The sequence below is a fragment of the Monodon monoceros genome, unplaced genomic scaffold (assembly GCF_005190385.1).
Source record: "Monodon monoceros isolate NGI ecotype Baffin Bay Population unplaced genomic scaffold, NGI_Narwhal_1 Super_Scaffold_2, whole genome shotgun sequence".
NCBI classification, from domain to species: Eukaryota; Metazoa; Chordata; class Mammalia; order Artiodactyla; family Monodontidae; genus Monodon; species Monodon monoceros.
Genome location: NW_021703776.1, coordinates 90,592,099 through 90,608,852, shown reverse-complemented (window position 1 = coordinate 90,608,852; position 16,754 = coordinate 90,592,099). Strand labels below are relative to the sequence as shown.

Genomic DNA, 16,754 nt, shown 5'->3' with positions numbered 1-16,754 from the left:
CTACCAAGTCAGCCTGTTCTAGCTGAATGGCTATTGTAGACCCTCATAATCTGACTTCATAATGGAGACTGCCACACTCACTGCTCTGTGGCTGACAGGGTCGTGGTGCTCTGGCTGGGTGTCAGGCCTCAGCCTCTGAGGTGGCAGAGCCAAGTTCAGGACTCTGGATCTCCAGAGTCCTCCTGGCCCCACGTAATGTCAATCAGCGAGAGCTCTCCCAGAGACCTCCATCTCAATGCTAAGACCCAGTTCCACCCAACGGCCAGCAATCTCCAGTGCTAGATGCCCCATGCCAATCAACTAGCAAGACAGGAACACAACCCCACCCATTAGCAGAGAGAATGCCTAAAATCATACTAAGTTCTCAGACACCCCAAAACACACCACCGGATGCAGCCCTGCCCACCAGAAAGACAAGATCCAGCTCCACCCACCAGAACACAGGCACCAGTCCCCTCCACCAGGAAGCCTACACAAGCCAGTGAACCAGCCTCATGCACTGGGGGCAGACGCCAAAAACAATGGGAACTATGAACCTGCAGCCTGCGAAAAAGAGACCCCAAACACAGTAAGTTAAACAAAATGAGAAGACAGAGAAATATGCAGCAGATGAAGGAGCAAAGTAAAAACCCACCAGACCAAACAAATGAAGAGGAAATAGTCTACCTGAAAAAGAATTCAGAGTAATGATAGTAAAGATGATCCAAAATCTTGGAAATAGAATGGAGGAAATACAAGAAACGTTTAACGAGGACATAGAAGAATTAAAGTGCAAACAAACAATGATGAACAACACAATAACTGAAATTAAAATTTCTCTAGAGGGAATCAATAGCAGAATAACTGAGGCAGAAGCATGGATAAGTGACCTGGAAGATAACATAGTGGAAATAACTATCGCAGAGCAGAATAAAGAAAAAAGCATGGAAAGAATTGAGGACAGTCTCAGAGACCTCTGGGACAACATTAAGCACACCAACATTCAAAGTTAGGGGTCCCAGAAGAAGAAGAGAAAAAGAAAGGGTCTGAGAAAATATTTGAAGAGATTATAGTTGAAAACTTCCCTTCCCTAACATGGGAAAGGAAATAGTCAATCAAGTCCAGGAAGCACAGAGAGTCCCATACAGGATAAATCCAAGGAGAAACATGCCACGACACATATTAATCAAACTATCAAAAATTAAATACAAAGAAAAATATTAAAAGCAGCAAGGGAAAAGCAACAAATAACATACAAGGGGATCCCCATAAGGTTAACAGCTGTTCTTTCAGCAGAAACTCTGCAAGCCATAAGGGAGTGGCAGGACATATTTAAAGTGATGAAGGAGAAAAACCTACAACCAAGATTACTCTACCCAGCAAGGATCTCACTCAGATTCCATGGAGAAATTAAAACCTTTACAGACAGCACAAGTTAAGGGAATTCAGCACCACCAAACAAGCTTTACAACAAATGCTAAAGGAACTTCTCTAGGCAACAAACACAATAGAAGAAAAAGGAACATACATGTCAATAATTACTTTAAAAGTAACTGAATTAAATGCTCCAATCAAAAGACATAGACTGGTTGAATGGATACAGAAACAAGAACCATATATATGCTGTCTACAAGAGACCCACTTCAGACCTAGGGACACAAACAGACTGAAAATGAGGGGATGGAAAAAGATGTTCCATGCAAATGGAAATCAGAAGAAAGCAGGAGTAGCAATTCTCATATCAGACAAAATAGACTTTAAAATAAAGATTATTACAAGAGATGAAGAAGGACACTACATAATGATAAAGGGATCAGTGCAAGATGAAGATATAACAATTGTAAATATTTATGCATCCAACATAGGAGCACCTCAATACATAAGGCAAATGCTAACAGCCATAAAAGGGGAAATCAACAGTAACACAATCACAGTAGGGGACGTTAACACCTCACTTTCACCAATGATCTTCCAAAATGAAAATATATAAGGAAACACAAGCTTTAAATGACACATTAAAGAAGATGGACTTAATTGATATTTATAAGACATTTAATCCCAAAACAACAGAATACACTTTCTTCTCAAGTGCTCATGGAACATTCTCCAGGATAGATCATATCTTGTGTCACAAATCAAGCCTTGGTAAATTTAAGAAAATTGAAATTGTATCAAGTGTCTTTTCTGACCACAGCACTATGAGACTAGATATCAATTACAGGAAAATAAAACCGTAAAAAATACAAGCACATGGAGGCTAAACAATACGCTACTAAATAACCAAGAGATTACTGAAGAAATCAAAGAGGAAATCAAAAATACCTAGAAACAAATGAAAATGAAAGCACAATCAAGACAGTATGGTTGGTACTGGCACAAAAACAGAAATAAAAATCAGTGGAACAGGATAGAAAGCCCAGAGATAAACCCACACACATATGGTCATCTTATCTTTGATAAAGGAGGCAAGAATATACAATGGAGGAAAGACAGCGTCTTCAATAAGTGGTGCTGGGAAAACTGGACAGCTACATGTAAAAGAATGAAATTAGAACACTCCCTAACACTGTATACAACAAAAAACTCAAAGTGGATTAAAGACCTAAATGTAAGGCCAGACACTATAAAACTCTTAGAGGAAAACATAGGCAGAACACTCTATGACATAAATCACAGCAAGATCCTTTTTGACCCACGTCCTAGAGAAATGGAAATAAAAACAAAAATAAACAAATGGGACCTAATGAAACTTAAAAGCTTCTGCACAGCAAAGGAAACCATAAACAAGACCAAAAGACAACCCTCAGAATGGGAGAAAATGTTTGCAAATGAAGCAACTGACAAAGGATTAATCTACAAAATTTACAAGCAGCTCATGCAGCTCAATATCCAAAAAACAAACAACCCAATCCAAAAACGGGCATAAGACCTAAATAGACATTTCTCCAAAGAAGATATACAGATGGCCAACAAACACATGAACGAATGCTCAACATCACTAATCAGTAGAGAAATGCAAATCAAAACTACAATGAGGTATCACCTCACACCAGTCAGAATGGCCATCATCAAAAAATCTACAAACAACAAATGCTGGAGAGGATGTGGAGAAAAGGGAACCCTCTTGCACTGTTGGTGGGAATGTAAAGTGATACTGCCATTATGGAGAACAGTATGGAGGTTCCTTAAAAAACTAAAAGTAGAACTACCATATGACCCAGCAATCCCACTACTGGGCATATACCCTGAGAAAATGATAATTGAAGAAGAGACATGTACCACAATGTTCATTGCAGCTCTATTTACAATAGCCAGGACATGGAAGCAACCTAAGTGTTCATTGACAGTTGAATGGATAATGAAGATGTGGCACATATATACAATGGAATATTACTCAGCCATAAATAGAAACGAAATTGAACTCTTTGTAGTGAGGTGGATGGACCTAGAGTCTGTCATACAGAGTGAAGTAAGTTAGAAAGAGAAAAACAAATACCATATGCTAACACATATATATGGAATCTTAAAAAAAAAAAAAAGGTTCTCATGAACCTAGGGGCAGGACAGGAATAAAGACACAGACATAGAGAATGGACTTGAGGACATGGGGAGGGGGAAAGGTAAGCTGGGACGAAGTGAGAGAGTAGCACTGACATATATACACTACCAAATGTAAAATAGATAGCTAGTGGGAAGCAGCTGCATAGCACAGGGAGATCAGCTCAGTGCTTTGTGTCCCCCTAGAGGAGTGGGATAGGGAGGGTGGAAGGGAGAAGCAAGAGGGAGGGAATATGGTGATATATGTATACATATAGCTGATTCACTTTGTTAAAAGCAGAAACTAACACACCATTGTAAAGCAATTAACATCCAAAAGATGTTAAGAAAAATAATGCAATAAATATAATATTTCACTTTCACATTTTTCAATAAAAATAATTGTAGTTTCTTCACTTAAAAAAAAAGAAATCATAAAACTTTAGAAGAAATCAGGTGAGATTTTTTTAAAAACTCACACTAGGAAAGGCCTTTCCAAGTATGATTGATAATTGCAACTTTAAAATAAATTTCATGGGGCTTCCCTGGTGGTGCAGTGGTTAAGAATCTGCCTGCAAATGCAGGGGAGACGGGTTCGAGCCCTGGTCCGGGAAGATCCCACATGCCATGGAGCAACTAAGCCCCTGCACCACAACTACTGAGCCTGTGCTCTAGAGCCAGCGAGCCACAACTATTGAGCCCATGTGCCACAACTACTGAAGCCGGAGAGCCTAGAGCCCATGCTCTGCAACAAGAAAAGCCACTGCCAAGAGAAGTCTGCGCACCGCAAGGAAAAATAGGCCCCACTTGCCTCAGCTAGAGAAAGCCCACACACAGCAACAAAGACCCAACACAGCCAATAAATACATAAATAAATAAATAAAATTTTGAAAAATAATAAAATAAAATAAGATAAATTTCATGAAAGAAAAACAGCATCAGTCAAAAGGCAAATGACAAACTGGAATAAAATTGCAACACCTTTCACAAAGGGTGAATTTCCCTAATCTATAAAGATCAAGGAGACACAACAGTAATAACTTAATAGAAAAATGGGGAAAGACATGAACAGATAGTTCACTGGAAAGGAAATACAAACGGCTCTCAAGTGAATTAAATATGCTTAACCTGACTCAGTTGCTGAATGAAGGAATATGTGCATTTCTAATTTGATAAGTTACCCTCCATAGAATGTATCAATTTATATTCTACCACCAATGCATGAGGGTCTCTATTTCCTAATATCCTTGAAAATATATTATGTTATCTGCCTTTTTAAAATATTTATTTATTTGGCTGCGCCAGGTCTTAGTTGCAGCATGCGGGATCTTCATTGCCGCGTGCGGGATCTAGTTCCCTGACCAGGGAGCAAACCCAGGCCCTTTGCATTGGGAGCGCGGAGTCTTAACCACTGGACCACCAGGGAAGTCCCTATTAGCTTTTTTGATCTTTGCCAAGCTGATATATTTATTTAAATGATTTTAGTGTACATTTCTCTTATGATAAGTCGATATATTCGCTGGAATTCTAAGCAATCTTCAAAAAAACGTTTCATCACTAGGATCTGTACTTAAGTGAAAAAAACAACATGCAGAACAATATTTAGCATACTACTATTTGTGCAAAAAGAGAAAACATTGTGCTAAAGGGGGGAAATAATGTATTTTTTTTCCCTTTAGAAAACTTTATTCTGAAGTGAAAAAAAAGCACAGCATACGTTTCTTTTATGAAAATCCATAAGTAGTTTTTTTTTAAATATAGCATAGTTGTACAAGGGGAAATATGTTTTGTTAGTATAATCTTACCAAGAACGTAAGAAAGGAAAGACTGATATATTGAAATACGTTTGGCTTCTGGCAGAAAGGTACCGTTCTGAAGAAATGAGAAAAATAACACTAGGGCCGATTAACCATCCCTCCCCCCTATTATTTATATATACATAAAATATCTGGATGTAGACACATGCAACTGAAAAGTGATCTGTGGAGGGACACTGTGCGGCTTGAAACAGATGCAGTTTAACTGTCAGCTGGAGATAGTCGAGCTGTGCTTGTTTTGAGCTGAAGCCAACTCTGATAGCTGAACATTGGCATCTTTTTTAATTAAGGAATTCTTTTTTGTTTTCATGGGCATCATTTTTTCTTTTGAATTTTATTTTATTTATTTTTTATACAAATTAAGGAATTCTTAACATACAGGAAAATGCGTACGACAATGAATTTTTCTTGTATACAACCCTTTAACCACTACCCACTTCAAGATACATAAGGTTTCTTTAACCCCAGAAAGGTCTTTCATGTTCCATTCCACTCAGAACTCTCACAGAAGTTACCCCCATTCTGACTGCTTTCACCATAGATTAGTTTTGCCTGTTCTTGAAACTTACATACACAGACTGATATGGTATGTACTCATTATGTACTATTATGTCTAGCTTCTTTCAATCAACACAATGGGGTTTTCTTGTTTGGTGTGTGTGTGTGTGTGTGTGTGTGTGTGTGTGTGTTTTCTTTTTTGGCCGCATTGCGCAGCACGTGGGATCTTAGTTCCCCACGAGGGATTGAACCTATGCCCCCTGCATTTGAAGTGCAGTCTTAACCACTGGACTGCCAGGGAAGTCCCACGTGTGTGTTTATTTTTTAAAACATTTTTAGTGGGAATTCCCTGGCGGTCCAGTGGTTAGAACTCGGCTTCCACTGCCAAGGACCAGGGTTCAATCCCTGGTCAGGGAACTAAGATCCTGTAAGCCGTGTGGTACAGCCAAAAAAAAAAAAAAAAGTTAAACATTATTTTTATTCATTGGTGAAATACACATAGCATGAAATTTACCATCTTAACCATTTTAATGTGTACAGATTAGCAGCATTAAGTATGTTCACATTGTTTTGCAATCACCACCACCAACGTCTATCTCCAGGAGTCTTATTTTTTTCTTCCAGTTTTATTGAGGTGTAATTGACATAGAGCACTGTATAAGTTTAAGGTGTTCAGCATAATGATTTGATGTACATCATGAAATTATTATCACAATAAGTTTAGTGAACATCCATCATCTCACATAGATTCAAAATTAAAGAAAGAAAAAAAATTTTCCTTGTGATGAGAATTCTTAGGATTTACACTCTTAACTTTCATATATAACAAACAGCAGTGTTAATTAAATTATTTATCATGTTGTACATTACATTCCTAGTACTTATTTATCTTATAACTGGAAATTCGTACCTTTTGACTGCCTTCATCCAATTCCCCCTGCCCCACCCCCCCACCTCTGGTACAAAAATCTGATCTCTTTTTTTGAGCTTGTTTGTTTTTGAAGTATAATTGACCTACAACATTATATTAGTTCCTGATACTCAACATAGTGATTCAATATTTCTATACATTTAATCAATATAATGGTTGTGAAACTCATCCATGTGATTGCATATTATCAGTAGTTTATTCTTTTTCCTTGCTGTGTAGTATTCCACTTACAAATATACCACAATTTGTTCATACAGTGATCTTATTAATGGACATTTTATATACTATTTAGCTTTCAAGAGAAATGTCATGGAATTCATGTTGAATAGTTCCCTTGAGCAGAAACTGTTTTGTTGCAAATTGTGCTGTGAGTAATGAAATACTAATCACTTAGTCTTGAACAGTTCCATGAGATTGTAACCATGGGGCAAGGCTATGGGAATTTCACACAGCAGAAGCTAGAAGACTAAAAGATTTTGTATGAAAGTTAGATGCTTGAGATGGAAAAAGCTTTGAGTGTTATTTGGCATAGCTGGGCAAACATTTTTCAACTCTTTTCCTAATATACAAATATTACATGGACATTTGGGACAGAGGAGGGCGAAATCAAAGAGGTTTGGAATAGTTTAGAAAACTTTATGGAGGAAAGAGGGACAGACTTCTTAAGGATACAGATAAAGAGAACAAGGGAAGGCATGACCATAGAGTTAGAAATGGAGTATGGTGGCCTGGCAGGATGGAATGAACTGCCATGCCCCAGCAGGGCTGAAAGAAGGGCAGTGGGATTAGAACTGAATAATACTAGAACTTTTGGTTTCAAGTATCTTAAAAGAAATCAACATAAGCTAGTTGGATACTCAGAGAAGTTTGTAAAGCAGATGCAGGAGTAATTCCTGCATTCCTATCCCAGGGAAAGGAATGCAATCGGGCCCCAAGAAGATGGAACCAGAATTAGGGACTAGAAAAGCTACACAGACTCCCGGCAATATTCTCTCTGTCTCATTGCTGCTTCTCTCAAATCTGTTTCATTCTGCTCTGCTCTCTCTGTGGACTAGCTTTCTTTGCTCCCCAAGTTACATGATTAAAAATATGGCCTTGTTATACTTTCCCAAATTTTTTTTAACATCTTTGTTGGAGAGACCAGCTCAGACTAAGACAAGAAACTTTTACAACCAATTCCAAAATCATAGAAAAGTTTCTCTGATTGACCTATTTGGGTCAGGTGCTCACCCCCAGATCAAACAATTGTGATGAATGTATGGCTACCAGGAACTTGTGATAAGGTGGATGGAGTTGGGAACGGAGGGCAGGATGCTGCTCCAAGAAAGGGTATGGGGTCCACCAGGCAATCCACCAGATGTCCACTATCTGAGATGGCAGAGCAGAAATATGGATGTTGCTTTGTGGTGAAATCACTGATTTACTGCTATCCTGTGACTTTGCTGTTTGATTATTGATGCCATTTTCTTTGTTGTCTCTTCATAACTGTTACATCTTCATTGAGAAATGGACCCTTTATCGTTCAAAATGTGTTTCTTTCACTTGCTTAATGATTTTGACCTGAATTCAACCCTATTTGATTGTGACACCTGCTCTCTCTTATTTGTTTGTTTGTTTGTTTGTTTATTTTTGGCTGCGTTGGGTCTTCGTTGCCGTCTGCCAGCTTTCTCTAGTTGCAGCTGGCAGGGGCTACTCTTCCTTGTGGTGCACGGGGTCCTCACTGTGGTGGCTTCTTTTGTCGCGGAGCACGGGCTCTAGGCACGCGGGCTTCAGTAGTTGTCGCACGCTGTGGCACATGGGCTCAGTAGTTGTGGCTCACGGGCTTTGTTGCTCCGTGGCATGTGGGATCTTCACGGACCAGGGCTCAAACCCGTGTCCCCTGCATTGGCAGGCAGATTCTTCTTCTTGTTTTTTTAAACATCTTTATTGGAGTATAATTGCTTTACAATGGTGTGTTAGTTTCCACTTTCTAACAAAGAGAATCAGCTATACGTACACATACATACCCATATCTCCTCCCTCTTGCATCTCCCTCCCACCCGCCCTGTCCCACCCCTCTAGGTGGACACAAAGCACCGAGCTGATCTCCCTGTGCTATGCGGCTGCTTCCCACTAGCTATCTATTTTACATTTGGTAGCATATATAAGTCCATGCCAGTCTCTCACTTCGTCCCAGCTTACCCTTCCCCCTCCCCGTGTCCTCAAGTCCATTCTCTACATCTGGGTCTTTATTCCTGTCCTGGCAGGTGGATTCTTAACCACTGTACCACCAGGGAAGTCCCACCTGCTCTCTTTTTATTTGCATTTGCCTAATTGTTCTATTGCCCATCTTTTTATTGTCAGCATTTATGTGTAAACACCACAGAGTTATGTTTTGCTTTGTGATCCAATCTGTTAATCTTTTTTCTTTTAATAGGTGAGTTAAGCCCATTTACATTTTGATATGAAAGGTATGTTTGAGCCCAGATCTCTCACCTTATTTTATATCACGCTTTCTCCTTTAAACCTTTAAAAAAATCCTCCATGAAGTTTTGTGTATGTTACTTCTGATAATTTGGAAGGTTTATATTTTTGTTCTAATGGGATAATTTTATTTTTTTTCATTTATTTACTTTAAAAATATTTATTTATTTGTCTGTGCTGGGTCTTAGTTGCAGCACGCGGGACATTTTAGTTGAGGCATGCGAACTCTTAGTTGTGGCATGTGGGATCTAGTTCCCTGACCAGGGATCGAACCCGGGCCTACTGCATTGGGAGTGCAGAGTCTTAGCCACTGGACCACCAGGGAAGTCCCTAATGGGTTAATTTTATAATGAACTTAATCCTCAATTTCTTTGGATATTGTCATAATTCCGTACTAGGATTGATGATGAAATTCATCTATTTTTCTCTTTTTGTATACTTTATGTTTAACCTGGTATTATAAAATACAGCTTACATACTACTTGATTTGTCACCTTTAATGATAACTTAAAGATGAAATATCAGTGAACTACTACTATTTTCTACTTTTCTGTCAGTAAAATATTTGGTTACAGCTTTCATAAACACATCACCAATATTCTAGTGATATTTCTTGTCCAGCATTTGACTTTCTTCTTTCCTCCCTCCCTCCCTTTCTCCCCTCCTTCCTTTGTTTCTTTTCGTTTGTATTAATTGTCTATAGACCCTTAACCGTGTTGTCTGTTTGGGTTATGCATCTTTGCAGAAAATGAGTTTTCCTGGACTAGCTATCTTGGTGGGTATGCATGTCGGGGGACTCCAGGGCCATGTGCCCACTGGCAGGTATTTACCTAAGACTCGAGGTTTTGCATTTACTCTTCCCCACCTCCTTTTTAAAATTTATATATTTTGGGCTGCAATGGGTCTTTGTTGCTGTGCACGGGCTTTCTCTAGTTGCCATGAGCGCAGGCTTCTCATTGCGGTGGCTTCTTTTGTTGCGGAGCATGGGCTCTAGGTGCGCGGGCTCAGTAGTTGTGGCTCTTGGGCTCTAGAGCACAGGCTCAGTAGTTGCGGAGCACTGGCTTAGTTGTTCCATGGCATATGGGCTTAGTTGTTCCGCGGCATGTGGGATCTTCCCAGACCAGGGATCGAACCCGTGTCCCCTGCGTTGGCAGGCAGATTCTTAGCCACTGTGCCACCAGGCAAGTCCCTTCCCTGCCTCCTTTGATAAGGAGCTGTTCACAATGATGTCATAACTGCTACAGGCAAAGTGCTTCCTGCAAATATGGCTTGTCCAATCTTTTGGTTTGCTTGGCCTCCTCTGCTTCTCAGAACTAAACTGTAGACTTTTTCTTTTTTTTCCATTTATCATTTTGCAATGAAATATGAAGATTTAGCTTTTTCTTACACATAGCCTGCACATGGACACTTCTCACCCGCACACCCCCTCCCCATACTATTGGATCAATTTTTGGTTGAATCAGTGTTCAGTGCTTAGTTTTCTGACCGTATAAACTCTTTTTACAGCTGAGCCGTGAAGTATGTTATGATTACTTTTCCTTTCCTGCACACTTTATTATTTGCTTTGTTTTCTAGAGGCTTATCTCCAAACTCTCACCCAAACTCTCTTCTCAATATGTTAACAAATGAGGTGTTCAATTTAGCCTTGAATGAGTCCATCCTGAAGCTTTCTGAGCTGCTCTTGTCTGTATTGGTTGATCTCTGAGACTGTAGCAGAGCTGTATTGAAATACGTCCCCACTCGTACTGCGGGCATTCCCTCCACCCCCTCTCTTAATGTGGAGCCCCCCTATATGCTACATTTTCTCTTTTCCTTAGTTTGTTCCCATATTTTTGGTGGAGCACAAAGTTCAGGAGCTAATTTTATGAAATTAAATACATGTCTGAAAAGATATTCGTTCTACTACATACTTGAATGACAGTTTCTGGTTGGAAATAATTTTTCCTCAGAATTCTTAAGGCATTGCAACGTTGTTTTAAAGCTTCCAGAGTTGCTATTGAGAAGTCCAAGGCTACTTATCGATCTGATTTTTGAGTGTTTGTGTGCAACCTGTGCCGACCTTCCCCAGCAGAAGCTTTAGTTCTCTTTGTCACCAATGTTCCTATAATTATCTTTTTTAGTTCCACTGACACGCTGGACAGATACCCAGGTCTCATTCCAGTTTCCAAATAGTGGTTGCGACCATAGAGAGTGAGCATGAACTTAAACCTGGGATTCTTTTTTAAAAATAGTTTTTTTTATACCAAAAAAATCATATGTATTAATAGATCTATATATATAGCATATATATGTTGTTACATGACTGTATACATTTGCCAAAACTCATAGAACTATAAAAAACATAAATATATATTTCACGATTTCCCCAGTCCTTGTCCAAAAGGACGTATGGCCATTTACTCAGATGACAGCACACTGAGGAATACCCAGCTCTTCTGAGGACTGGGAGACGCAAGGTCCTAGTTGACATTTATACACAGAGACCCAGCATGTATTGGGTTGGCCAAAAAGTTCATTCGAGTTTTTCTGTAGCATCTTACCAACACCATGGCCTGCTTTTGGAGTGGGGGGACCAGGTACTAAGTGCAGTCCTGGCCCAAGTCCATCTTGCTGAGGGTCCCCTGATCGGCAGACCCGCCTGGTGGTCATTTCGCCTTCCTTTAACATACAATCAGGATCTACACACTTGATAGTTAAAGGAACCCCAACAATGAATCCTCACCCCATGGTAATAGAGCCTTTAAGGCACAGTGGAGTATGAATTATTTTGTGTCAGATTAGCTGTCAAAGCTTCATGCTTGGGACTTCCCTGGTGGTCCAGTAGCTAAGACTCTGAGCTCCCAATGCAGGGGGCCCAGGTTTCATCCCGGGTCAGGGAACTAGATCCCACATACCACAACTAAAGATCCCGCAGGCCGCAACTAAAAGATCCCGCAGGCCGCAGTAAAGATCCCACGTGCCGCAACTAAGACCCGGTGCAGCCAAATAAATAAATAAATACTAAAAAAACAAAAGCTTCATGCTTATTATGTAATGACACTGTAATAGTGCTAAAAGAACACAATATGTCACATTACCAGATTAAGCAGTCACCACAGTAATTCCAACTCATAGGAAAGCAAACTTCAAAAACATTAGAAAATTTAAAATATTTCATCACAGCAGAATTTCTTCACAAAAATAAAAAATGAAAACAAGGCTGCAACCGAAGTAAGTTACTGAGTGGTTCGTTTGTAAGCCAAGCAAGGAAAGCCATTTACCAATGGAGAGTTAATTGTGTTTGCTTGCAGCAGTCAATGAAAAATGTATCCAAAGAAAATAAATTAGCCTTTCGGCAAGAACAGTTGTTCGAAGAGTTGAGCATATTGGGAGCAACAGTCAGTTCAAAAACAAGGCAAATGATTCGAGTGGTTTCCCTGGGCTCTTTCCTCTGAAATCTACTTTGGTTACTAACATAGCCACTCCAGCTTGCTTTTGATTAGTATTTGTATGGCATATCTTTTTACATCCCTTTACTTTTTTTTATAATGGTAAAGAAAAACCACTGCATAACATTTACCATCTTAATCATTTTTAAGTGTATATTTCAATAGTGTCTTCACGTTGTTTTGGAACAGATCTCCAGAACGTTTTCATTTTTATGTTTTATTTATTTTTTATTCTAGTTTTATTGAGATATAATTGATGTACAGCACTGTATAAGTTTAAGGTGTACAGCATAATGATCTGACTTCATCATGAATTGATTACCACAAATTTAGTGAACATCCATCATCTCATATAGATACAAAATTAAAGAAATAAAAAAAAAACCCTTTTCCTTGTGATGAGCACTCTTAGGATTTACTCTTTTAACAACTTTTATTTTATTTTATTTTTTTGCGGTACGCGGGCCTCTCACTGTTGTGGCCTCTCCCGTTGCAGAGCACAGGCTCCGGACGCGCAGGCTCAGCGGCCATGGCTCACGGGCCCAGCCGCTCCGCGGCATGTGGGATCTTCCCGGACTGGGGCACGAACCCGTGTCCCCTGCATCGGCAGGCTGACTCTCAACCACTGCGCCACCAGGGAAGCCCAGTCATAATTTTTAGTTCAAAACATACATTCATCATTGTTCCTCTTTTATTTAACTATTTATAATTTATTTTTAAAAGCATGTTTATTTATTTTAAATTTTAATTAATTAATTAATTTTGGCTGCGTTGGGTCTTCGTTGCTGCACGCGGGCTTCCTCTAGTTGTGGCGAGCGGGGCTACTCTTCGTTGCGGTGCACGGACTTCTCATTGCGGTGGCTTCTCTTGTTGCGGAGCACGGGCTCTAGGTGCGCGGGCTTCATTAGTTGTGGCTCGTGGGCTCAGTAGTCGTCGCTCGCGGGCTCTAGAGCGCAGGCTCAGTAGTTGTGCACGGGCTTAGTTGCTCTGCGGCATGTGGGATCTTCCCGGACCAGGGCTCGAACCCGTGTCCCCTGCATTGGCAGGCAGATTCTTAACCTTTGCACCACCAGGGAAGGCCCAGCATGTTTATTTATAGTTTATCTTTATTAAGGCATAAATTCCTGTGGCTCACCACCAACATGAAAACAGAACCTTGATGATGGTGTGCCTCTCTGTGTGGCCTCCTGGGCCCCAGCCTGCCTCCCCCATTCCTGGTCACCACAATCTTGACTTCCCTGTTCTGTTTCTCTTTTGATTACATATTTATATTTGAGTTGTCTTTACCTTATAAAAAGTTATTGCTGTAAGCACTATATTGCTAAACTTCATTCGCGTTGTAAGAGGCTGTAGTTCATTTATTTTGTATAACATTCCATGTGACTTTACCACAGTCTATCCACTCTCCTGTCAATGGGTATTTGGGCTGTTTCCAGGTTTTCCCTGGGCACAGTGCTGTGAGGATCATTCTTGTACGTATCATTCTTGTACGTATCTCCTGGTGTACATGGACAAGAGTCCATATCTCATGGTATACAGGGACACGAGTATCTCTTGAACATATACTGAAGAGTGGAATTGCTGGGTTATGGCATGAAACTACAAGTTTACGAAAAAGGCCATATTGTTTCTCAAAGAACAAATGAAAGTAGATAAATAGGAACAATTAAAATTAAGATTAAACATCTGTAAATATTACTCAAGGCTTCATTTTTTATCTTCATCTGACATAATCGTTGACTTATTCTCTATATAGTTAAATTCTATACTCCAAGTTTCATTTAAGATTCACTTCCCCCATGTAGCCTTTTCTATGTGACCTATTCTACAATGTTTTTCCCTGTTGAATTTTCTCAGTAAATGTATAAGCTATACTATCCCATAATTTCTTTGCTTTTACAGTACCTTGCAGTTAGTCTCTAGGTCACTGTTACATACATTTTCATCCTAACATGAGCTGTAATTTTAAAAACTTGAATAACATGTCTCAGCTTCATCATATTAGTAGCCACTCCTCAGTTAAAAGCTGGCAAAGGAGAGTATAATTTTATGTATACAGAGGAAATTAAAAATAGAAGGACATGTATAATTATTTAACTGTACATAGTAGGAAAGACTTGTACATACTTAGAGATGCAATAAGAGTCCCTTGAAATTTTTATTAAGCATTTGGTTATGTCTAAGTTATGGTGCAGAAACCTAATTCAGAACCCTGCCAACAATCAGAGATTCCTGAAAATCCAGTGTTTTTTTTTCCCCGTAAGGGAGTTCATTTACACAGATGGACTGAATTTTCCATCTGGTTGTGTTTCCCCCTTTGCTTTGGTTGGTGGGAAGCTTGAAAGTGAATTTCTGGCCCATCTTTGGTAATTCTGGTATGTACTTTTGTGTATGGACTTTACTCTTCCTTCTATCTGTTAAGTTTTCTTGTACATATACTTGGTAACTCACCTTAAATTGTTTCTGGAACACAGTGAAATAGAAACAAAGGTAATCTGGTACATAAAACATGTAGGTCTATCTTCTGAAAATAGGTCGTGAGCCTAAAAATGCTCAGTTGTGTAATGGGTTTATATTGCGAGAGCTCGGAAACATTGGGCTAGGATACGACTTAGGACAGAGTCCAGCCATTAGGAAATCCCTCAAAGGGCTCTACATGATCCATATTCTATTAACATTACATTAAGAAATAAAATAATCTTTGTAGCCCTACTTTCAAAAATTGATGTTTATTCAGCAGGATATATGAAGAAAAACCTAACCTGTAATGTTACCTAAATTACAGTGGGGAAGTGCCTGATGAGATTTTTATACTGTTTCCTGAATATCTTCAAATGTACCACACAGATTTTTTTCATAGTACTTACCTTTAAAAAAACTGCAATATTCAGGTTACTCCACTGCAACTGTGTTATTATCATCAAGAATTCAACTACTGAAAGAGTAATCCCATAAGCCTATTGTCTATTAATGACTGGACAGTCTGATAAAGGATCTTACTGCCATTCTTAGAATCATGTAGCTATTTATAACCTCTGCTCTCCCAAGATTCAGAGCTGCACTATTAAACTTTTTATGGAATTTCCCAGTAAAACAGGATAATGTACATAGATGGCTAAAATTAAGATGACAGAATGATGGTGACCTTTGAGCATTAAAGGCATTTGTTACTGCAGCTTGGAGAAAATGCCATGGAATGCTAATATGTAAAAAAAGTTATGCCATTCTCCTTAAAGTCAGTAAATCACATAAGAGGACTCTGAGTATTTTTAGAAGAAAGGCACCAGACAAGTCCAAAGTCTTATTGCTCGTTGGATCATACAGGAGCCACAGCACAAATTATGGCTCTTAGTTCAGCCAGGAGGCTCGGTCTAAGCAAGCCAGTCACTGATCTTGAGGCTCGAAGAGCAAGGAAGGAAGTGTCAATAAAACAGAGCCCCGCATCTTACATAAACTTGAGGAGAATGATTTCCAATTTTATGTCAATGTGGTGACTGGTTCCTTAGGACTCCGGAGCTATTTTAGACAGGCACTCTGTTTTCTTTGGCCCATTTCTTCATGATCCGGATGATGTACTCTACTTGGGTGTTACCCGTGCTTCTCAGTAAATGGAGCACTTCTCGAAGGGTCTCTCTGAGGAAAAGATTTGAAAGGACAAATTGTTTCAGTAAAGAATGCAAATTAACAAGTAAAATAAACTTGTGACTCTTCTTCATATCCTTCTGATATGTGTATACGGTGCATTCAAAAACCAGTTACAAACTTCCTAGCCTTCTATTCTTTTGATGCCATAGTAAAATGGAAACTCTGTGAAATCCTTCTCACCAATCCAAGTTTCCCTTGTTTACTTCTACTAGCTATATATATGCTATTTTTGTCTTAATATGGCATGAATATTTCCATTTCTATGCTTATTCTGCATGACAGAGTAGAAAGTTATATCAAGGAGCTGGGTTCAAAGAGTTGGGTTCAAATTCTAGCTCTGTGCTAACAAGTGACTTAACTTGTCTGAGCCCCAGATTTCTCCTTTGTTTAAGGCGGTAATCACCTGAAACTGGGTGTCATTGCCATATCTGTAAAATTTTACAAAGCCAGGCATAG

General features: G+C 39.3%; 1 protein-coding gene across 1 annotated transcript in view; it reads right to left on the bottom strand.

The window, feature by feature from the left end:
* Positions 1-13,636: 13,636 nt before the first annotated feature.
* TTC26 (tetratricopeptide repeat domain 26) overlaps positions 13,637-16,754 on the bottom strand; it is a 36,425-nt gene continuing 33,307 nt past the window's right edge. Inside the window, exon 18 of the mRNA XM_029234405.1 lies at positions 13,637-16,286. Within this exon, the coding sequence (XP_029090238.1) occupies positions 16,175-16,286 (112 nt within the window). The 3' untranslated portion in view covers positions 13,637-16,174. The remainder of the gene's footprint in view (positions 16,287-16,754) is intronic.